This window comes from Haliotis rufescens, unplaced genomic scaffold, assembly GCF_023055435.1.
Source record: "Haliotis rufescens isolate VD_foot unplaced genomic scaffold, xgHalRufe1.0.p SCAF_53, whole genome shotgun sequence".
Classification (NCBI taxonomy): Eukaryota; Metazoa; Mollusca; class Gastropoda; order Lepetellida; family Haliotidae; genus Haliotis; species Haliotis rufescens.
In genome coordinates this window covers 1,311,133-1,335,434 of record NW_025964257.1, presented here as the reverse complement: position 1 = coordinate 1,335,434, position 24,302 = coordinate 1,311,133, and the positions used below count along the sequence as shown (strand labels likewise).

General features: G+C 43.8%; 1 protein-coding gene across 1 annotated transcript in view; it reads right to left on the bottom strand.

Moving 5' to 3' along the window:
• Nucleotides 1-1,996: 1,996 nt before the first annotated feature.
• LOC124115263 (mitochondrial import receptor subunit TOM70-like) overlaps nt 1,997-24,302 on the bottom strand; it is a 28,729-nt gene continuing 6,423 nt past the window's right edge. The window contains exons 3-12 of the mRNA XM_046476193.2: nt 20,245-20,371; nt 16,126-16,235; nt 14,581-14,765; nt 12,280-12,487; nt 9,648-9,782; nt 7,271-7,376; nt 6,081-6,199; nt 5,069-5,166; nt 4,056-4,178; nt 1,997-2,981 (exon numbers count right to left, since the gene is read on the bottom strand). Coding sequence (XP_046332149.2) covers nt 2,822-2,981; nt 4,056-4,178; nt 5,069-5,166; nt 6,081-6,199; nt 7,271-7,376; nt 9,648-9,782; nt 12,280-12,487; nt 14,581-14,765; nt 16,126-16,235; nt 20,245-20,371 — 1,371 coding nt within the window. The 3' untranslated portion in view covers nt 1,997-2,821. The remainder of the gene's footprint in view (nt 2,982-4,055; nt 4,179-5,068; nt 5,167-6,080; nt 6,200-7,270; nt 7,377-9,647; nt 9,783-12,279; nt 12,488-14,580; nt 14,766-16,125; nt 16,236-20,244; nt 20,372-24,302) is intronic.

Sequence of the window (24,302 nt, the reverse complement as noted above, 5' to 3'; positions counted from 1 at the left end):
TTCGCTACTTTGATTGGACTATGCAAAGACCCGTTAGTCCAGCCAGATTACAACTCCATTATTCCAGCCTTGTTTACCAAGCGTGGAAACTAGACTTATTAAGTCAGTTAACTCCCTTGCCTCGAGAAGATGGGTCACCCAGGACTATATTGAAATGCTGTTTGCTGTTTTGAAGATAGACTAATATCATCACAAATATTATGAATTTCAGTTGTAAACAATTTATATAATCACAGATACTACACTTCTTTTTGAAAAAAGTTGACAAAAAAACCTTGTCAAAAGCCCAACTTACGTTCTACTATCAGTTATATTGATACCTGGTTATATATATATATATATATATATGGAGATCCTCTGAAAAGACTGAAGGATCACCACTTACTATAGCCATCCTTTATCATAAGTATCGTACCATGAAGCACAAAGTGAAATTGTCGCAACACAAATATTCTGTTTCACCTTTCAGCGAGGTTCTGTGGAAGTCGATATTGACAACACATAGACATCTGTTTACATCACACCTAGCACTGTCACAGTCTCATCATCCCCATTCTCTCTTGTATAGTAATCTGATAAGGCCAGGCGTTTTATATTTTTCAGATTACGGACCCGCTGACTAATTTTTGAGAAAATGTAAAAAAAAAAAAAAAATCAAAAAAAATCAGATTTCCATTTCCCCCCCCCTCGATAGTCGTGTTGTCAGTTATTTTATTTGCTGTCATCACCTTTTAGTAAAATTTACCGTTGTAAACTAGTAAAGAGATACATAATCGATCTTTGTTGATCGCGAAGCCGAACATGAATAGCCTCCCTTGACAATTGTCCGTGTTATAAGTGGTAGAATTTTTATTGTTACAAGGGACTTTATTGTCACAAATGCCAGTCTTTTGAGCATAGAATATGTTCATAAAGTATGCCAGAGGCATTCTGCATTAAAAAAAATGCACCTGGCTTTTTTCCCTCCTCCAACCCTGGACTTTGGGCTGAAAAATCCGTAATCCTAATAAAAACAAAAAACGCCTGGCCTAATATAATAACAGTAGTACAAAACAAGCTATAATTTACAAGTGCAAGTCCAACTATCTACATGAACATCCAGATACTTTGTCTCATGCTTATATCACAATTACACTCAATCCTAACTACCAGTATAAATGCAGGAATAGACCAAGCAGTCGAAGTGCATTTATCAACATAATCAATTGGATTCCAAGACATATTCAGAAAAAGGTTAATTTGATGCACTGGAATGCTTCAACAATATTTCTGGGTTTTTCTTCATCGTATAAGGTAATAAATCTAACACTCATTCACACAGTAACAGTTGGTAGTCCAGTAAACAGGGCTGTTCCTAACAGCACATATTTCTCACCGTTAATCAAAACAGAATTAATAATTTTACATGGTACTTCCATACGAAATCTAATCATTCCTTATCTCCTGATAACTTATCAATAACATTCCAAAACTTCAGGTCTTTGGAGGCATTTAGAAGTGATACAAATAAGGAAGAGAACATATGGATGTCAACTTTATTATGAGGAACACAGCGTTTCGGAGTATATGGTTACTCCTTCATTCACCTAATGTAGGAGTAAGCATATACTCCGAAATGTTGTGTTCCTCATAATAAAGAAGTTGACATTAGGGCTGGGACGGGTAACCCGGGTACTCGGGTTGGGTGGGTACTGAGTAGGACCCGGGTACCCACAGGACTACCCAGACCCGTGGTTAGTCATGTGGTATATTGTTTCAAGACAAAAATTATCTATATAACTACATGGTTCCAAGACAATTTTAAGTCTCTAATGTTCGCATTTCTTCATGGCTATGAACACGTTCCTTCTGACTTATATATGTTTGAACAAAGCTAAAACTTCAGTCGACTTCAGTGTATGCATGACCACATCTTTTTATACGGGTATTTAAATACATTTTGCCAGGGCTACTGTCAAACTATTCCCAATCAGACATTTTGTACCTATCTCTTGACACCAACATCGGGTACCCGGGTAGGGTCGAGTGATAGGGGTGTGGGTACCTGGGTAGTAAATTTGGACTCGTCCCAGCCCTAGTTGACATCCATATATTCTCTCCCTTATTCCAAAACTTCTAAATATCTTTAAAAAAAAATTCCATTCCCCTAATATATAGTATTTCTGTTCCAATTAGTCTTAAATTACAATTCAATAAGCTTTGAAACATCAGTATCAAAACAGACAACAAAATATCATATATTTCCACATCAACAATCTTCTAAGATAATCTACATCAGAAAATCTTCTAAGATAATCTACATCAGAAAATCTTCTAAGAAAATCTACATCAGAAAATCTTCTAAGATAATCTACATCAGAAAATCTTCTAAGATAATCTACATCAGAAAATCTTCTAAGATAATCGACATCAACAATCTTCTAAGATAATCGACATCAACAATCTTCTAAGATAATCTACATCAGAAAATCTTCTAAGATAATCGACATCAACAATCTTCTAAGATAATCTACATCAGAAAATCTTCTAAGATAATCGACATCAACAATCTTCTAAGATAATCTACATCAGAAAATCTTCTAAGATAATCTACATCAGAAAATCTTCTAAGATAATCGACATCAACAATCTTCTAAGATAATCGACATCAACAATCTTCTAAGATAATCTACATCAGAAAATCTTCTAAGAAACCAACATGGCCTGAGTATCCATAACTTCAAATGATCTTCTTAAAATTACAAAACATTATTTCCTTTTGCTAATTTGTATGGAATACCTGTGCTGTGAGGAGCCCTGTTTACCTGTACGTGGAGGTGGTTTATGGTCCGAATGTTGGGACGTCGATGCCAAGCTTCTGTGCGACTCGGGTCTGTATCTGGGAGGCGTGGAGCAAGGAGAACAGGTGCGCCATCTCCGCCTCCGACTTAGACAGCTCTATAGCCTTGTTGAAGTGGTATTCAGCAGCCTGCATGTTGGTTCTGAAGATGACAGACAGGAGTGTGAAATGTTGGTTTCATTGTTTATTTGTTTGTTGTTTAACGCTGCACTTAGCAATATTCCAGCTATATGAGATGGTTTCCACACAGGCTTTGAACATTATGTCAGGAGTTTGTTTGTTTGTTGTTTAATGCTGCACTCAGCAATATTCCAGCTATACGATTTGGTTTCCACACAGGCTTTGAACATTATGTCAGATCTCTGTTGGAAATCCAGTTTGTTTGTTTGTTGTTTAATGCTGCACTCAGCAATATTGAAGCTGTTTGATGGCATCCTGTAAGTACATGGAGTCCGGACTGACAAGTGATGATGTTGAGTCCAACGAACCACGTTGTGAGGTTCAGTGACAATGAGTGAGTGAGTGAGTTTGGTTTAACGCCACTTTTAACAGTATTCAAGTTATATCGCTGCGTGTCAGCTGAATGAGGGAGGAAAGCCCGAAGTGATGCAGGTATCAGACGTTTACCACTTCGGTGAAACCAACGAGTACGGGTATGGTGCTGACAAACCTAGAAACATAATCGGGGCGAACCAGGATTCGAACCCACAATCATAGGTTTGTGGCGTGCCCACGGAACGCAACTCTGCACAGCGAATCGCAGCACCTTAGACGACTGGGCCACCCGTGCCACCTCAATGACAGTGAAACAACCAAGTCACCAAGCCTGACGACCCCATCCATCTGGCCAACTCTCACAAAAGCATAGGTTTCTTGGGATATTTTCTACCCCGGAAAACTCACAAGGTTGAAATTACAAGGGGCTTTCAGGATTAATTGCGGTTTGATCCTATAGTATTTGAATGTTTGAACTCCACGACGAACACTGACTGCTGGCATATCCAATGGACAATACGCTGTTCATTGAACTGTCAACATCTTTCACTGTGCCACATGACAAGGATGTAGGCTTAATATCAGAAACCAAGGTACTCAAAAAACGAGAGATGTTCCACAAGGCAAGACCAGCAATTCACTTTTGCATCTTACGACAAACAGCAGAGTCTAATTGACCTATTTTGACCTTATTTCCACACGTTATGAAGCAAAACCTCACCTCTGCACCTCAATAGTGCCAATGATTTCATGAGCATATTCACATAGCGGGTCGACCTCCACGGCTCGTCGGATGATGGTGAGGGCCTGGTTAGCATCCTTGCTAGTCTGCAGACACAGCAACCTGGAGAAGGAGACAATCACACTGACACCAGGACACACAGCAACGAAAGTAACACGACAGTAGGATCTACAAACTCTGACAACAAGCATGGGTTGCTGAAGTCAATTCTCACCCAGATCTTCACAGGTCACATAATATGCACTTTCATGTATATATACTGCACAGTGTGTGAGTGTTTTGTTTGCTTGTTCTTTAACGCTGCACTCAGCAATATTCCAGCTATATGACAGCGGTCTGTAAATAATCGAGTCTGGACACGACAATCCAGTGATTGACATCATGAGCATCGATCTACGCAACTGGGATCGATGACATGCATCAACTAAGTCAGCAAGGCTGACCACCCGATCATGTTAGTCGCCTCTTACGACAAGCATAGTCACCTTTTACGGCAAGCATGGGTTGTTGAAGACCTATTCTACCCCGGATCTTCACGGGTCCAGTGTGTGAGTGAGTGTGTGAGTGGGTAAGGATTGTTTTACGCCGCTTTTAGCAATATTCCAGCAATATTTCAGCGTGGGAAACCAGAAATGGGCTTCACACATTGTACCCATGTGAGAAATCGAACCCCGGGTGACGAGCGAATGCTTTAACCACTAGGCTACCCGAATGCCCCAGTTTTGTACAGAATGCAATTAAAAAACAAATCACAACAAGTGGCAAGCCTTAGTAATTTATGTTCAGTTGACGACTGTCATCCACGAGTAACAACTACTGGTTGACTTGTCTCAAGGCATTTCCATATTTCACAACAGACTTATGATACTAGCATATGAAACTGGTGTTTAACAAGTAAGGTCAAATTAAGCAACCATTTGTGGTGTTGTCCAGCAATCAGTTCTCAATTTACAAGTTCTAAGTTATTCCTGAAGGAGGTGGAGTCTGCTTACCCACGATGCACCAGGATGTTGGCGTTGTCGGGCTCCAGGCTCTCGGCCCGGGTGAACAGTTCCTTGGCCCGGGTGAAGTCTCCTTGATCACACTGGGCCTGTCACAGACAAGCAGTTACTACAGAAGTCTTGTGTATAGCTCAACACCTATCACAAACCATATAACTAAACGCATACAGAGTAAATCAACCTGACCAGCCCAGCAGCATATGGCACAAATATATTACAAACTAACGGACAGACTATTGGTGTACTGGGGACCTACATTGTCATGCATGGCGTACTGGGGACCTACATTGTCAGGCATGATGTACTGTGGGCCTTCATTGTCAGGCAAGGCGTACTGGGGACCTACATTGTCAGGCATGATGTACTGTGGGCCTTCATTGTCAGGCAAGGCGTACTGGGGGCCTTCATTGTCAGGCAAGGTGTACTGGGGGCCTTCATTGTCAGGCATGGTGTACTGGGGACCTACATTGTCAGGCATGGTGTACTGGGGACCTACATTGTCAGGCATGGTGTACTGGGGACCTAAATTGTCATGCATGGCGTACTGTGGACCTACATTGTCAGGCATGATGTACTGTGGGCCTTCATTGTCAGGCAAGGCGTACTGGGGACCTTCATTGTCAGGCAAGGTGTACTGGGGGCCTTCATTGTCAGGCATGGTGTACTGGGGGTCTACATTGTCGGGCAAGGTGTACTGGGGGCCTTCATTGTCAGGCAAGGTGTACTCGGGTCCTACATTGTCAGGCAAGGTGTACTGTGGGCCTTCATTGTCAGGCAAGGTGTACTGGGGGCCTTCATTGTCAGGCATGGTGTACTGTGGGCCTTCATTGTCAGGAAAGGTGTACTGGGGGCCTACATTGTCAGGCACGGTGTACTGTGGGCCTTCATTGTCAGGCAAGGTGTACTGGGGGCCTACATTGTCAGGCATGGTGTACTGAGGGCCTACATTGTCAGGCATGGTGTACAAACCTACAATCCACATCTTTCCCTGATTTTGACATACCTGTCCATACAGCAAGTAGATGTCGGAGCAGTTGGGGAACTTCTCCAGGGCCTGCTTGAAGCTGGCATCGGCCTTCATCAGGTTCAGTGGGCTCTGCTGCGTCACCGCAGATCGGTGCTCTGTGTAACATCGAAAGAGATTGTATATTAAAGAGAGTCACAAATGAATGTAAGAACTTGACTTTACACCAGGTAGTGAGTGAGTGGTATGGTTTGGTTTGTTGTTTAACGCCGTACTCAGCAATACTCCAGCTATATGACAGCGGTCTGTAAATAATCAAGTCTGGACCAGACAATCCAGTGATTTATATCATGCTTCAACCAAGTAAGCGAGCACCCGATCCCGTTAGTCGCCTTTTACCACAAGCATAGTCACAAGCATGGGTTGCTGAAGAGCTATTCTATCCCGGAATCTTCACGGGTCAATGAGTGAGTGAGTGAGTTGGGTTTAACGCTGCTTTTAACAGTATTCCAGTTATATCACGGCGTGTCAGCTTAATGTTGGAGGAAAGCCCGAAGTGATGCAGGTCTCCGACGTTTACCACTTTGATGAAACCCAGGAGCACGGGTATGGTGATGACAAACCTAGAAACATAATCGGAGCGAACCGGGATTCAAACCCACAATCATAGGTTCTCTGGCGTGCCCAATGGACGCAACTCTGCACAGCGAATCGCAGCTCCTTAGACGACTGGGCCACCCGTGCCCCCTTTACACCAGGTAAGTGATGTGATGTGATGTTTGCTGTTCAAGACACATTCAGCAATACTCCAGGTATATGATGGCTGTCTGTCTGTAAATAACTGAGTCTGAACCAGACAATCCAGTGATTGACATTGACGGCATCGATACACACAACTGGGATACGATGACATGCATCAAACCAGTCAGCGGGCCTGACCACCCGCTCCCATTAGTCTCCTCTTATGACAAGCATGGGTAGCTGAAGACCTATTCTTCCTAGATCTTCACGGGTTACCAGGTAAGTAATGTGTCAGCTAAATCTGCAACATCTGCTTGGGTCTTGAGTTATCATCAAATGAGCGCATGTTGTTTTATGATACAGTCACCATGTTCAGTCTTTACCAAGACAGGTTATCAGAGTCAGGCAAACCAGCATCTGCAGGGCAAGCCAAACTTCACACTAAGTACTACCATGTATCGTAGGACAAAGCATATCTTGCCACATACCTGCATAGGCTCTCTGTACATAGGACGTGGCAAAGTCCGGAGACAGGCTGATGCTCTTATCAAAGTCTTTGATAGCATCATCCAGTTTCTCCACCAAAAGCAGTTGCTGTAAGAAAATACCACATGAAACATACTGAATATTTAGGTGTTACTTCTGTGTCAGAAACAACACAGTAACATCACCAGCAACAAAGTAACATCACCAGCAACACAGTAACATCACCAGCAACACAGTAACATCACCAGCAACACAGTAACATCACCAGCAACAAAGTAACATCACCAGCAACAAAGTAACATCACCAGCAACAAAGTAACATCACCAGCAACAAAGTAACATCACCAGCAACAAAGTAATATCACAGAAATGCAGCAACATGACTAGCATTGTACCCTGGGACAGAGTTCGTTCTCTGCCGAGCCATTGCATCATTGGCACATTCAATTTTCAAATGGTGCACATTGAAATTACGGAACGACCATGATGACGTACTGTGTTTGAAGTACTTCCAATCTAAGAAAACCAATAAAGTATCCAGATACCAAAACATAGTTTGTTTCAGTTGTAACCTCCTCAGCAGTCCAGACTGATGCCAATATAGAGCTAGCCCACTGAGAAACCATGCTGCAATTTGACATGAATAGCCCACTCAGACATAGTATGCTGACTCAGGGCCAAAAACTCCTTGTTTTAGCCCCTTAATGCTGAGCACAAGACAGGGTAACAACAAGTACCATCTTTAAACGTCTCTTGGTATGACGCGGTCGGAACCCCGAACCTTCCGTTCTCCGTGCAAACAATCTACCACTAGACCACGGAGACGGTCTCAGTAACATCAGAGCAACATCACATTACGCGAATGTGTTTACACTGATATTAGTAACATCACAGCATCATCACAGCAACTTCACAGTAACATCACAGAGGTGTATCAGTGTGAACTCTGATGTCAGTCAACACGAGATATGGCCAGCACAGCAAGCTCTGTGAATGAACTGATTTGTAGTTCAGCTATTTCACAAGATCATGACTGTGGCTTGAACACCAAGTTTGACACGAGATATATGGTCAGTGTCATTAGGGTGTGAAACAAGACTGTCCAGGTCAAATATTGTAACTACTTCATCTGTTTTAAGTTTGATCTTTCAACAAACATTGTGTACTGTAATTTGCCTGGGAGTCCCTATGGGTGTTCCTTCCTGTAAGATCAGACACTGGTTTACTCAAAGCTTAATCTACCCCTGAAAAAACCCAGGTTCTTAGCCTTAGAAATTGGCACTGGTCCTGTAGTCCTTGCCAAACTGCCCAATAGTTAAGGTATCCTGAGGACTAGTAAAACTTTGCCCATTTTAAATTTTTTGCTATATGTAATCATTATAAGGACTGACCGCCTCCGTGGTCTAGCGGTAGAGCGTTCACCCGGAGAGTGGAGGGTCCGGGGTTTGATACAGAAAGACGTTAAAACATGGTACTTGTTGTTACCCTGTCTGGCGCTCAGCATTACGGGGCTAAAACAAGGACTGGTCGACTAGGAGTCAGTATTCTGTGTCTGAGTGGGGTTCTCATGTTAAACTGCGGCATGGTATCTCAGTGGGCTAGCACTATAAATCGGCATCAGTCCGGACTAGTACACACAAGCAGACACAGACACAGACACACACACACACACACACACACACAGACACACACACACACACACACACACACACACACACACACACACACACACACACACACACACACACACACACACACACACACACACACACACACACACACACACACACACACACACGTGCATAAACTTCGCTATATAAGTGCAATAATCTTGGACGCGACGATAAACCCAATTTCACCTCACCCCCCATTATAAGGACTAGTGGACTAAACATGTTAGTTTCTACTGCTGACTGTTCAGAGTATTCTTTAATAGCTGGCACTCTTTGTACTGTTTTCATTGATCCACAAGGGGAGATGTCTTGAGAGCGACCTTTGCTTTGCTTGAGTCTAAATTCATGGGAAAACAAGTGCAAAAGTGAGTGTGGCTCACTAATAATCCCTACCCGCCTAGTGTGTCAGTAGTTACAAATTAAATAGCTAGGATAGGGTAAGGGTTTGAAAAATTCATTAAAAAAATTGGAAAATTAATAAAAACAATTTTTTTCTTTTGACTGCACCCCTCCATATGACACAGATTATATGTACTAAGTTTGGGTGAATCCACTGAATAGTTTAAGAGAAATCGCGCGGACAAAGTTTTCGGACGGACGGCACCTTGGTATAACTATATACCCCCGACATTTTAACGGGGGTATAAAAAGGTTGCTATGGGACTCTGATATCTATAGTACATTAAATGACAAAACATGGCCTGACCTGTCCACGATGGTGAAACACGTCCGAGTTGTTGGGGTCCACCTTCTCAGCATTGGAGAAACAAGCCAGAGCCTCCTGGGACTTGTCTGCCTGCATCACCAGACTCCCCATCTTCACCAGGGCATTCACGCGGACCTGCACAACATGCACAAACCTCCTGTCATGTCATGTACTGGTCTCACAGATATCTCATACTTCATCCTTATTGTGGGGCACAACTAGACTAGATAACAGGCTGTGTTTTTAATAACAACAAGCATCAAATACTCAAATCCCCCGCCACTATGACATGTCTGGTTGTGTGGAAGGCAAGAAATATTATACGGTTATCAAGATCTGCTCCGGAAAAGAGCACTACCGCCATTTTCAGTCTAAGTCATAGTCGTTGCCATGGAAACTTGAAAATAATTGCAACAAAAATCCCAATCTATCAAAAGGCACCAGTTTACCACTAGGCCTATCTATGTGCAAAGTTTGGTGAAGAAATATTGTACAGTGTTCAAGATCTGCTCCGGAAAGGAACACTACTGACATTTTCAGTCTAAGTCAAAGTCGTGGCACCTTGTGGCACCTTGTGGCACCTTGAAAAGTGTTTCTTGTAAAAATCCCAAACTATCAAAAGGCACCAGTTCACCACTAGACCTATCTATGTCAGACAGACAGTTAATTCAGTAATTTAGGCCTCAAAGCCCATAGTACAATGCAGATTGGATATTAACATGATGTACATGATTAGATCTTAAATCAAGTTACACATTCCTCATCATAAAGACATGTTTCAAAAATACAGAAACAGCATGGACCATATCAGCATTTTCAGAGTTTAGTGAGTGAGTGAGTTGGGTTTAACGCCGCTTTTAACAGTATTCCAGTTATATCACGGCGTGTCAGCTTAATGTGGGAGGAAAGCCGGAAGTGATGCAGGTCTCATACGTTTACCACTTCGGTGAAAACCACAAGCACGGGTATGGTGATGACAAACCTAGAAACATAATCGGGGCGAACCGGGATTCGAACCCACAAACATAGGTTTCTGGCGTGCCCAAGGGACGCAACTCTGCACAGCGAATCGCGGCGCCTTAGACGACTGGGCCACCTGTGCCCCCTTCAGAGTTTAGCAGATTTATCATTAAATGACAGTCTTTAAAAATACCTTGCAACATGGGGAGAAATTTATACCTTAAATGGGAATACGTTTCACATGTAAGTAAGACATGGTATTCATCCTCTACTTCTCCGGATGAACAGTTTGTACAAATAGAGCTCGCAATATCAACGTCTTTGGACCTGCGACATATATTTACATTAAAATTGTGTAATGAAATTCTAAGTTTACAATAAGCTCTTATTAAACTTTTACCATTTAAACAAGTTAAATATCTTTCAGTTTGTAACATTGATTTTACTTTGCTGTAATTGCTAAGATAAAGTGATTCTGAAATACTTTGCTGTCACTGTTGACAAAATATATCCTTCAGTCTTTGCTAAATGAATATAAAAATAACTATGGGTCTCCCACATCTTGGGAAATCCATACACATGAAAAGCCACTAACAAATAATACATTATTAATAGATTTCTCACATCTGAAACCCAATTATTTTTACCATTATCATCAAGTACCTTTAACATTTTTTAACACTGATATGGGTATCTATCAGGCATCATTCTAAGTAATGTAATCCTACTTAATTACCCTTATTGGATGGCTACAAAAATATTACTACGGCCTGTTTCACCAAGGATTGCCTTGTTTGAGGCAAACTTACCAACACTGAGAACACATTTGATATATGAAGTGTGAACTTTTTCAATTGCAGCGTAGTACTTAGCACCCCATATTTCAGAACCATACATGAGTATAGGCATAATTTTGCCTTCAAAAATGGTACATGCTGTGAAAAAGCATGACTATACTAACCTCTGTCTCCACGCCGTCTATTTCCAACAGAGTGGACAGGTCCTTCATGGCCTCCTCGCCCTGGCCGTATGACTATACTAACCTCTGTCTCCACTACTACAGAACTAGAGCATGACTATACTAACCTCGGTTTCCACGCCGTCTATTTCCAACAGAGTGGACAGGTCCTTCATGGCCTCCTCGCCCTGGCCGTATGACTATACTAACCTCGGTCTCCACTACTACAGAACTAGAGCATGACTATACTAACCTCTGTCTCCACGCCGTCTATTTCCAACAGAGTGGACAAGTCCTTCATGGCCTCCTCGCCCTGGCCGTATGACTATACTAACCTCCGTCTCCACTACTACAGAACTAGAATATGACTATACTAACCTTGGTCTCCACTACTACAGAACTAGAACATGACTATACTAACCTCCGTCTCCTAGCCATCTATTTCCAACAGAGTGGACAGGTCCTTCATGGCCTCCTCGCCCTGGCCGTATGACTATACTAACCTTGGTCTCCACTACTACAGAACTAGAATATGACTATACTAACCTCCGTCTCCACGCCGTCTATTTCCAACAGAGTGGACAGGTCCTTCATGGCCTCCTCGCCCTGGCCGTATGACTATACTAACCTCGGTCTCCACTACTACGAAACTAGAATATGACTATACTAACTGCTGTCTCCACTATTACAGAACTAGAATATGACTATACTAACCTCGGTTTCCATGCCGTCTATTTCCAACAGAGTGGACAGGTCCTTCATGGCCTCCTCGCCCTGGCCGTAGAGAACATACATGGTGCCTCGCATCAGCAGGGCCTTGTGGCGGTGTGGGGTGTCCTTCAGCTCCAGCTCCTTGCTGCACAGCTCAATGAGCTGCCCGTACTGCTGCTGGTTGACCTGTTGCTGAGCCAGCTCAAAGGGGCTGTGGAAGATATGGGTTAACTGTTGGTAAAGAGGCTGAGGAAGATATGGGTTAACTGTTGGTAAAGAGGCTGAGGAAGATATGGGTTAACTGTTGGTAAAGAGGCTGAGGAAGATATGGGTTAACTGTTGGTGAAGGGGCTGAGGAAGATATGGGTTAACTGTTGGTAAATAGGCTGTGGAAGATATGGGTTAACTGTTGGTAAAGGGGCTGAGGAAGATATGGGTTAACTGTTGGTAAAGAGGCTGTGGAAGATATGGGTTAACTGTTGGTAAAGGGGCTGAGGAAGATATGGGTTAACTGTTGGTAAAGGGGCTGAGGAAGATATGGGTTAACTGTTGGTAAAGAGGCTGTGGAAGATATGGGTTAACTGTTGGTAAAGGGGCTGAGGAAGATATGGGTTAACTGTTGGTAAAGAGGCTGAGGAAGATATGGGTTAACTGTTGGTAAAGAGGCTGAGGAAAATATGGGTTAACTGTTGGTGAAGGGGCTGAGGAAGATATGGGTTAACTGTTGGTAAAGAGGCTGAGGAAGATATGGGTTAACTGTTGGTAAAGGGGCTGAGGAAGATATGGGTTAACTGTTGGTAAAGAGGCTGAGGAAGATATGGGTTAACTGTTGGTGAAGGGGCTGAGGAAGATATGGGTTAACTGTTTGTAAAGGGGCTGAGGAAGATATGGGTTAACTGTTGGTAAAGGGGCTGAGGAAGATATGGGTTAACTGTTGGTAAAGGGGCTGAGGAAGATATGGGTTAACTGTTGGTAAAGAGGCTGAGGAAGATATGGGTTAACTGTTGGTAAAGGGGCTGTGGAAGATGTGGGTTAACTGTTGGTAAAGGGGCTGAGGAAGATATGGGTTAACTGTTGGTAAAGGGGCTGAGGAAGATATTGGTTAACTGTTGGTGAAGGGGCTGAGGAAGATATAGACTTACTGTTGAATCTAACTTTTACATTCAAGTCTTTCAGAACAGAAATTATGACTTCCTGACATATAGGTTAAATAAGGTGACTAAATTGTTTTTGGTTGGAGCCAGGGAGACACATGGATCTCAATGTTAATGCTTGGCAGCCCAAAACAATCTTTTACGGGAAGCAAAAGGCGACTATGCTTGTCGTAACAGGCGACTAATGGGAATAGAATGTGGGGCAGCTTGTTCCACTGTTGTGCAGTTACTTGCTAACTGCCACCTGCACTTGGTACAATGGAGATGTTTTTGAAAAAATCACCCCCTGATTTGTGGTGGTCAAGGGGTACTGACAGGAGGTAACCATGTGACTGTCAACACAACTCACAAAGCCAGCCTGACTTGAATGAGTGAGTGAGTGAGTATGGTTTTACGCCGCTTTAAGCAATATTCCAGCAATATCACAGCGGGGGACACCAGAAATGGGCTTCACACATTGTACCCATGACTGGAATCAAACCAAGGTCTTCAGCGTGACGAGCGAACGCTTTAACCACTAGGCTACCCGACCGCCCCCTGACTTAAATGTATTGCTGTCTTCTTAACATGAGTAAGGGCACATTTGGGTGTCTTATTTTGGAGAACTTGATGCCCAGAAATTTCATTCTGAACTGATGGCCTTAGCTGCTAAGTGTATACTAATTGAGATTGTTCACTCGCCAATACATTTGCATATATCACCGTGGGCGCTTATTCGAGCAGGGCGCTTATTACGTCGAATGCGGTAAGCTGGAATGAGTACATATGATGATAGTACAGGGAACACAGGTATTGTAATATCTGACCACTGGTTGAGTGAGTGAGTGAGTGAGTGAGTGAGTGAGTGAGTGAGTGAGTGAGTGAGTGAGTGAGTGAGTGAGTGAGTGAGTGAGTGAGTGAGTGAGTGAATTGGGATTAACACCGCTTTTAACATTATTCCAGTTATATCACGGTGTATCAGGTCAATGTGGGAGGAAAGCCCGAAGTGATGCAGGTCTCAGACGTTTACCACTTCGGTGAAACCCACGAGCACGGGTATGAAGCTGACAAACCTAGAAACATAATCGGGGTGAACCTGACCACTGGTATGAAGCTGACAAACCTAGAAACATGATCGGGGTGACCTGACCACTGGTTGGAGTTTTCTCACCTGGCTTCTTGTGTGGCGCCCTCTGTTTCTCCATTCACTACAGGTTCCTCAGTTATCTCCCCTTCATCTGGCTTCTTGAGGGGTTCAGCCTTCCCAGCACTGGATGTTTTGAAGATGGGGTCATGACAGAAGCCAGCAAAGTAATTCTTGATGAAGAACTGGGATGGCAGTGACGGCGTGCGACTCTGAGGAACAAAGTGAGTGGATGTTGGTTTATGGCACAGTCTTCAATCTTTCTCCCATACAACAGCAGGCTGTAAATTATGAGTGAGTGAGTTGGGTTTAACGCCGCTTTTAACAGTATTCCAGTTATATCACGGCGTGTCAGCTTAATGTGGGAGAAAAGCCCGAAGTGATACAGGTCACAGACGTTTACCACTTTGGTGATACCCACGAGCACGGGTATGGTGATGACAAACCTAGAAACATAATTGGGGCGAACCGGGATTCGAACCCACAATCATAGGTTTCTGGCGTGTCCAAGGGACGCAACTCTGCACAGCGAATTGCAGCGCCTTAAACGACTGGGCCACCCATGCCCCCCTGTAAATAATGAGTCTGGCAAGTGGTTGACAGCATGAACGATCCACTCTTGGGCTACTGTGATACACGATCAGCCAGGTCACACATTTCAACCAAAGAATCCTGTTTAGTCAATTCTTACAACAAGCATTGGGTACTTAGGAGATGAACCTAGTGTTTTGAAACTTGTTTTGAAGTCCCACAGTAGAGAAGATATCTCTTATCTAAATTTGGAACCGAGTGCTTTAGCAAGAGTGCTTTAGCAAGAGTGCTTTGAAAACGGTGCTCTCTTGGAACGAGTAATTACACATGGGTACAAAGGTCTCTATCTTAGAACATTCTGAAAAGGTGTCACAGGTAGTTAATGTAACAAATATTACTATAGTCCAAGGTTAAAATAATCATAGTCTTGACTCGTTCAAAATTAGTAAAATCTAAACATTTTTTACATATGTATACTTATCCTGCATTACTACGTTTAATGATGCATTAAGGAGTAATGCAGGGGAGGTAAAAAATTAAAGGTTCAAAAAATGTATTTTTTCAAGAAGAAGTTGACAAATAAACTTCAGAATGGAGAAACAAACAAGGGATATAACTCCAAAAAGATCTTCTCCCCCAAAAATATAATTCTCAAACTCTGTGTATTTCAGAGCAATGTTTCCAAAAGTATTTCTTTGATTCTGCTGACAGGGTATGGGCATCAATTAGTAAGCTCCCTCATACAGCTTTATCTCCCTGTCTCACTTCTTGGAGGGGGCGGTCGGGTAGCCTAGTGGTTAAAGCGTTCGCTCGTCACGCCGAAGACCCGGGTTCGAATCCCGACATGGGTACAATGTGTGAAGCCCATTTCTGGTGTCCCCCGCCGTGATATTGCTGGAATATTGCTAAAAGCGGCGTAAAACCAAACTCACTCACTCACTCACTTCTTGGAGGGGATTATAACATTGCACTGATGACTCCACCACACACTGTGTGTGGAAATCAATGATTGATGCTGACAAAAAACAATGTGACACTTACTGAGTATGCTGCATGAGCCTTGCTCTTGCCGAGCAGTTTGAGGACGCGGTCCGCCACGATCAGACTCTGCTGGTTCTGAAAGCCCTCCAACAAGCAGCAAGCTGTGATGTCTGCAGGGACAAACATGAGACAGGTGAGACAGTGTACATGTGAGATGGGTGAGACATTGCACATGTGAGATTGGTGAGACAGTGTACATATGAGATGGGTGAAACATTGTAATGTGAGATGGGTGAGACACTGTATGTGGAGATAGTTGAGACATTGTATATATGTGAGATGGGTGAGAGTGTACATGTGAGATGGGTGAGACAGTGCACATGTGAGATGGGTGAGACAGTGCACATGTGAGATGGGTAAGACAGAGCACATTTGAGATGGGTAAGACAGAGCACATGTGAGATGGGTGAGACAGTGCACATGTGAGATGGGTGAGACAGTGCACATGTGAGATGGGTAAGACACTGCACATGTGAGATGGGTGAGACATCGTAAATGTGAGATGGGTGAGATGGGTGAGACAGTGCACATGTGAGATGGGTGAGACATTGTAAATGTGAGATGGGTGAGATGGGTGAGACACTGCACATGTGAGATGGGTGAGACATCGTAAATGTGAGATGGGTGAGATGGGTGAGACAGTGCACATTTGAGATGGGTAAGACAGAGCACATGTGAGATGGGTGAGACAGTGCACATGTGAGATGGGTGAGACATTGTAAATGTGAGATGGGTAAGACACTGCACATGTGAGATGGGTGAGACATTGTAAATTTGAGATGGGTGAGACACTGCACATGTGAGATGGGTGAGATGGGTAAGACAGAGCACATTTGAGATGGGTGAGATGGGTAAGACAGAGCACATGTGAGATGGGTAAGACAGAGCACATGTGAGATGGGTGAGACATCGTAAATGTGAGATGGGTAAGACACTGCACATGTGAGATGGGTGAGACAGTGCACATGTGAGATGGGTGAGATGGGTGAGACAGTGCACATGTGAGATGGGTAAGACAGAGCACATTTGAGATGGGGGCAGACATTGTAAATGTGAGATGGGTAAGACACTGCACATGTGAGATGGGTGAGACACTGCACATGTGAGATGGGTGAGACAGTGCACATGTGAGATGGGTGAGATGGGTGAGACAGTGCACATGTGAGATGGGTAAGACAGAGCACATTTGAGATGGGGGGAGACATTGTAAATGTGAGATGGGTAAGACACTGCACATGTGAGATGGGTGAGACACTGCACATGTGAGATGGGTGAGACACTGCACATGTGAGATGGGTGAGATGGGTGAGATAGTGCACATGTGAGATGGGTAAGACAGAGCACATTTGAGATGGGTGAGACATTGTAAATTTGAGATGGGTGAGACATTGTAAATTTGAGATGGGTGAGACAGTGCACATGTGAGATGGGTGAGATGGGTGAGACAGTGCACATGTGAGATGGGTAAGACAGAGCACATTTGAGATGGGTGAGACATTGTAAATTTGAGATGGGTGAGACATTGTAAATTTGAGATGGGTGAGACAGTGCACATATGAGATGGGTGAGACAGTGCACATGCAAGACAGAGCACATGTGAGATGGGTGAGACAGTGCACATGCAAGACAGAGCACATGTGAGATGGGTGAGACATCGTAAATGTGAGATGGGTAAGACACTGCACATGTGAGATGGGTGAGACAGTGCACATGTGAGATGGGTGAGATGGGTGAGACAGAGCACATGTGAGATGGGTAAGACAGAGCACATTTGAGATGGGTAAGACAGTGCACATGTGAGATGGGTGAGATGGGTAAGACAGAGCACATTTGAGATGGGTAAGACAGAGCACATGTGAGATGGGTGAGACATCGTAAATGTGAGATGGGTAAGACAGTGCACATGTGAGATGGGTGAGATGGGTAAGACAGAGCACATTTGAGATGGGTAAGACAGAGCACATGTGAGATGGGTGAGACATCGTAAATGTGAGATGGGTAAGACACTGCACATGTGAGATGGGTGAGACAGTGCACATGTGAGATGGGTGAGATGGGTGAGACAGAGCACATTTGAGATGGGGGGAGACATTGTAAATGTGAGATGGGTAAGACACTGCACATGTGAGATGGGTGAGACAGTGCACATGTGAGATGGGTGAGATGGGTGAGACAGTGCACAAGTGAGATGGGTAAGACAGTGCACATGTGAGATGGGTGAGATGGGTGAGACAGTGCACAAGTGAGATGGGTGAGACAGTGCACATGTGAGATGGGTGAGACAGTGCACATGTGAGATGGGTGAGACATCGTAAATGTGAGATGGGTAAGACACTGCACATGTGAGATGGGTGAGACAGTGCACATGTGAGATGGGTGAGACAGTGCACATGTGAGATGGGTGAGATGGGTGAGACAGAGCACATTTGAGATGGGGGGAGACATTGTAAATGTGAGATGGGTAAGACACTGCACATGTGAGATGGGTGAGACAGTGCACATGTGAGATGGGTGAGACAGTGCACAAGTGAGATGGGTAAGACAGAGCACATTTGAGATGGGTAAGACAGAGCACATGTGAGATGGGTGAGACAGTGCACATGTGAGATGGGTGAGATGGGTGAGACAGTGCACAAGTGAGATGGGTGAGACAGTGCACATGTGAGATGGGTGAGACAGTGCACATGTGAGATGGGTGAGACATCGTAAATGTGAGATGGGTAAGACACTGCACATGTGAGATGGGTGAGACAGTGCACATGTGAGATGGGTGAGACAGTGCACATGTGAGATGGGTGAGACAGTGCACAAGTGAGATGGGTGAGACAGTGCACATGTGAGATGGGTGAGACAGAGCACATGTGAGATGGGTGAGACATCGTAAATGTGAGATGGGTAAGACACTGCACATGTGAGATGGGTGAGACAGTGCACATGTGAGATGGGTGAGACAGAGCACATTTGAGATGGGTGAGACAGTGCACATGTGAGATGGGTGAGATGGGTGAGACAGAGCACATGTGAGATGGGTAAGACAGAGCACATTTGAGATGGGTAAGACAGAGCACATGTGAGATGGGTGAGACATCGTAAATGTGAGATGGGTAAGACACTGCACATGTGAGATGGGTGAGACAGTGCACATGTGAGATGGGTGAGATGGGTGAGACAGTGCACATGTGAGATGGGTGAGATGGGTGAGACAGTGCACACGTGAGATGGGTAAGACAGAGCACATTTGAGATGGGTGAGACAGTGCACATGTGAGATGGGTGAGATGGGTGAGACAGTGCACATGTGAGATGGGTGAGATGGGTAAGACAGTGCACATGTGAGATGGGTAAGACAGAGCACATTTGAGATGGGGGGAGACATCGTAAATGTGAGATGGGTAAGACACTGCACATGTGAGATGGGTGAGACAGTGCACATGTGAGATGGGTGAGATGGGTGAGACAGTGCACATGTGAGATGGGTGAGATGGGTAAGACAGTGCACATGTGAGATGGGTAAGACAGAGCACATTTGAGATGGGGGGAGACATTGTAAATGTGAGATGGGTAAGACACTGCACATGTGAGATGGGGGGAGACATTGTAAATGTGAGATGGGTAAGACACTGCACATGTGAGATGGGTGAGACAGTGCACATGTGAGATGGGTGAGATGGGTGAGACAGTGCACAAGTGAGATGGGTGAGACAGAGCACATGTGAGATGGGTGAGATGGGTGAGACAGTGCACAAGTGAGATGGGTGAGACACTGCACATGTGAGATGGGTGAGACAGTGCACAAGTGAGATGGGTGAGATGGGTGAGACATTGTAAATGTGAGATGGGTGAGACAGTGCACATGTGAGATGGGTGAGACAGTGCACATGCAAGACAGAGCACATGTGAGATGGGTGAGACAGTGCACATGCAAGACAGAGCACATGTCAGATGGGCAAGTCAGTGCACATGTGAGATGGGTGAGACTGCACATGTGAGATGGGTGAGACTGCACATTTGAGATGGGTGAGACAGTGCATGTGAGATGGTGCACATGTGAGGTGAGTGAGACAGTACAAATGTTAGATAGGCGAGACATAGGTGTTGTGAGACTGGTCATGTGACTCACCTTCTAATGCCATTGCATAGTCTTGTGCTACCTCGTGAGCCCTGGCCCGGCGAGCGAGTGCCTTGGGGTAGCGTTTGTTGAGGGTTATTGCCATGTTCAGGTCTTCAAGAACACTTTTATTCTCCCCCTGACAAATAAAAACTTCAACTGTACAGAGCTCCAGATAAGCTGCATATTTGCGTAAAATATGCAATATAAATCACCATTACCTAATTTAAGTTGAATTGCTTGTGTTAAAATAGGCTTGAAAAATACGCTTGAAAAAACCCCAAGAAAACAACAATAGCATAACACACTGCATACTTACCCAATGGATCCTTTTCAACGTGCATACCTGTGTTCTGTTACTTATTTACTGATCGATGCAAGCATCCCCAAGTATCTAGAGTGCTGAATAATGCATGAAAATGTGCTATGTCTCGCCTCTTGTTGATTAGACATGAATATCGCTGTAACAAGAACGCTAGCATGTTGATGTGAACAAGATGAATTTATAACTGTAACATATAAATATTAGTCTCGATAGCATGTTGATGTGAACAAGATAGATTTATAACTGTAACATAAAAATGTTAAGGTCTCATTAGCATGTTGATGTGAACAAGATAGATTATAACTGTAACATATAAATATTAAGGTCTCATTAGCATGTTGATGTGAACAAGTAGAAATATAACTGTATCATAAAAATATCATTAACATGGTTAGTAGTGGGTAAATCCTGTATGCCCCACTGATCATGCTGATAACATATGGAACTCAAAATATTTCTTCTCCATGTCCAGCCTCAACTACAAGGCATTGGTACCTGTCTATACTGCCTCAACACAGAGAAAGTGATGCATGGTTCATACAAACTAAAGCCACCAAATCTAAGGTGAGGTGAAATGGGGTTTAACATCGCGTCCAAGATTTTTGCACTTAAATAGCCACGTGCATGTACGTGTGTGCGTTTGTGAGACTGCTTGTACTAGTCCGGACTGATGCCGATTTATAATGCTAGCCCACTGAGATACCATGCCACAGTTAAACATGAATACCCCACTCAGACACAGTATACTGACTCCGAGCCGACCAGTCCCTGTTTTAGCCCCTTAATGCCGAGCGCCAGACAGGGTAACAACAAGTACCATCTTTGAACGTCTTTTGGTATGACGCGGCCGGGGATCGAACCCCGGACCTTCCGCTCCCCGGGCGGACACTAGACCACGGAGGCTGTCTCCAAATCTAAGGCCTTTTCAATACAATTAACATGATTAACACGATTAAGGATCACACTTATAAATGATAAATGTGAGATTCAGGAGGACATTCCTACTTTATTTCACTGTCAGAATGGCACCGATTGTACTCGTATATCCATATACAAGATGAAAATGTTCAAGCTCAAACCAGAGCTTGACAATCCAGTTGTGGAATAATCCTTTGCGAAGTCAATACACATTTTCAAAATCACAGAAAAATATACTGTAAATCTGGAAAGTTTTGCAAGCAAGAAAGTCCTGTGAAACTGCCTGTGACACTCTCTGTAGTTTCATGACGGTGACATATATTTTTGCAGACCAACACACAAAACACCTGAGGAGGCCTATGTCCTTTAATTACTTCCAAAATTGTGAACAAGCCAGTGCGAATACCATATTTTCTTGAGCATAGTGCACAATCAAGTATAATGCACACCCCCCCTCTAGGGGATTCAGTATTTTGAAAAAAATAAATCAATATTTTGCGCAGAAAAAAATTACACCGTACCCCTTCAGTGAGTGAGTGAGTGAGTTGGGTTTAACGCTTTTAACAGTATTACAGTTATATCACGGAGTGTCAGCTTAATATGGGAGGAAAGCCTGAAGTGATGCAGGTCTCAGACGTTTACCACTTCGATAAGGGTGCTGACAAACCTAGAAACATAATCAGGGCGAACCGGGATTCGAACCCACAATCATAGGTTTCTGGCGTGCCAAAGGGACGCAACTCTGCACAGCGAATCGCGGCGCCTTAGACGACTGGGCCACCCGTGCCCCCGCACCCATTCAGTGAATTCAGGTAAACGAACCTGTGATAAAAAAATTGGTCAGTACAAATTTGAAATTGGAGATAAAAAATCACCAGACAAGTTGATTTACTGTTTAAATTGTATTTTCTGTTCTGCCAGGCATTGTCTTTTACACACAGAGATTAAGATTCCTTTGTGTACAGTTATAAATATAATAAATAATCTTTGCCATCTTCTTTCCTTAATTGCACATTGTCACTCAGTGTCACTAGGCTGATCAGGAAAGTTGGCTGACCTGCTACACCTCGTCAAGTAGTTTATACAACACTGAGTAAACAAGGGAGATAGCTCTATGGATACAACACTCCTATTTCATTGAGATTTCCTTGTTCCTTATTTCCGTTGGTTGGTTTTTTTTTAACGCCGCACTCAGCAATATTCCAGCTATATGACGGCGGTCTGTAAATGATCGAGTCTGGACCAGACAATCCAGTGATTAATATCATGAGCATCGATCCACGCACTTTGGATCGATGATATGCATCAACCAAGTCAGCGAGCCTGACCACCCGATCCCGTTAGTCGCCTTTTATGACAAGCGTAGTCACCTTTTACGGCAAGCATGGGTTGCTGAAGACCTATTCTACCCCGGAATCTTCATGGGTCTTATTTCATGGGTGTAGATACTAACACTGTTATTAAGAAAGCTGTCAATCCCTTGCTTATAACGGTGCTAGTATCTACACCAAACTGTCGCATTCATCACAATAAAGGAGCCGTATGTCTACAGAACTACATCCCTTGTTCATCTTACCAACTTCTAAATGCCATTTACAGGCATTACAATACCAAATTTGTTTGTTTGTTGTTTTACGCCGCCCTCAGCAATATTCCAGCTATATGACGGCAGTCTATAAATAATTGAGTCTGGACCAGACAATCCAGTGATTGATATCATGAGCATCGATCCACGCAATTGGGATTTGATGACATGCATCAACCAAGTCAGCGAGCCCGACCACCCGATCCTGTTAGTTGTCTCTTACGACAAGCATAGTTGCCTTTTACGGCCATCATGGGTTGCTGAAGACCTATTCTACCCTGGATCTTCACGGGCCAGTTAACTGGGTTCTAGAGTAGTCCAGACATATGCCAGTCAGTCCAGGGATCTATTTCACTATATCCAAGCTGTGCCAGTTCAGGTAAAACATTGCAAGTGCAGGTAACCTTTATTGCCAGGATGCAACCAGTGCAGGAAACATTTCTCACAAGTGCACAGCAGCAATTATGTTTGATAAAAGTGAAAAACATAACATCAGTTGACATTTCCGAGACATTTTCAACGCATTTTTTTCAAAGCTGAACAGCCAAACCAAAGGCTTTTTCAATGCGTCCATGCCTGAGCATAACTTGTGATACTGACTTGAGTTCTTTCCTAACAATCATCCAAACTTGAACCAGGGGGGATGGGGGTGTCTCACGAGAGTGAGTGAGTGAGTGAGTGAGGTTTTACGCCTCTTTTAGCAATATTCCAGCAATATCACGACGGGGGACGTCAGAAATGGGCTTCACACATTGTACCCATGTCGGGATCCGCACCCGGGTCTTCGACGTGACGAGCGAATGCTTTAACCACTAGGCTACCTGAACGCCCTGTGTCTCACTAGAATGACCTCTCGACTTTAGAACTACACAGGCTCCACAAGAAGGAACTGTGGTATCCATTGAGGGATTCCATGTTCGGATAACAGGAGGGGGTGTCTCGTGACCAAAATTCAAGTGACAGGAACAGAGTGACCATGGTGACCAAGCGATAGATTGATGTGACATTTATTGGCGAGTAAGGATGTTGATCTTCATCATCACTTGCATGATGGTTAATGCACATGTAGATTTGCAGTATTATTCCTTTCCATCGTGGAGGCAAAATATTTTGCTCTGAAGGTTTGGTGTTCAGATATAACCATGGTAACAAGACCAAACATGCAAGGAAGACTTTGCAGTGCTTGATCAAGATCTGTCTCGTCCGATTATCGATGACAGCTCAACACAACCATTTATGATT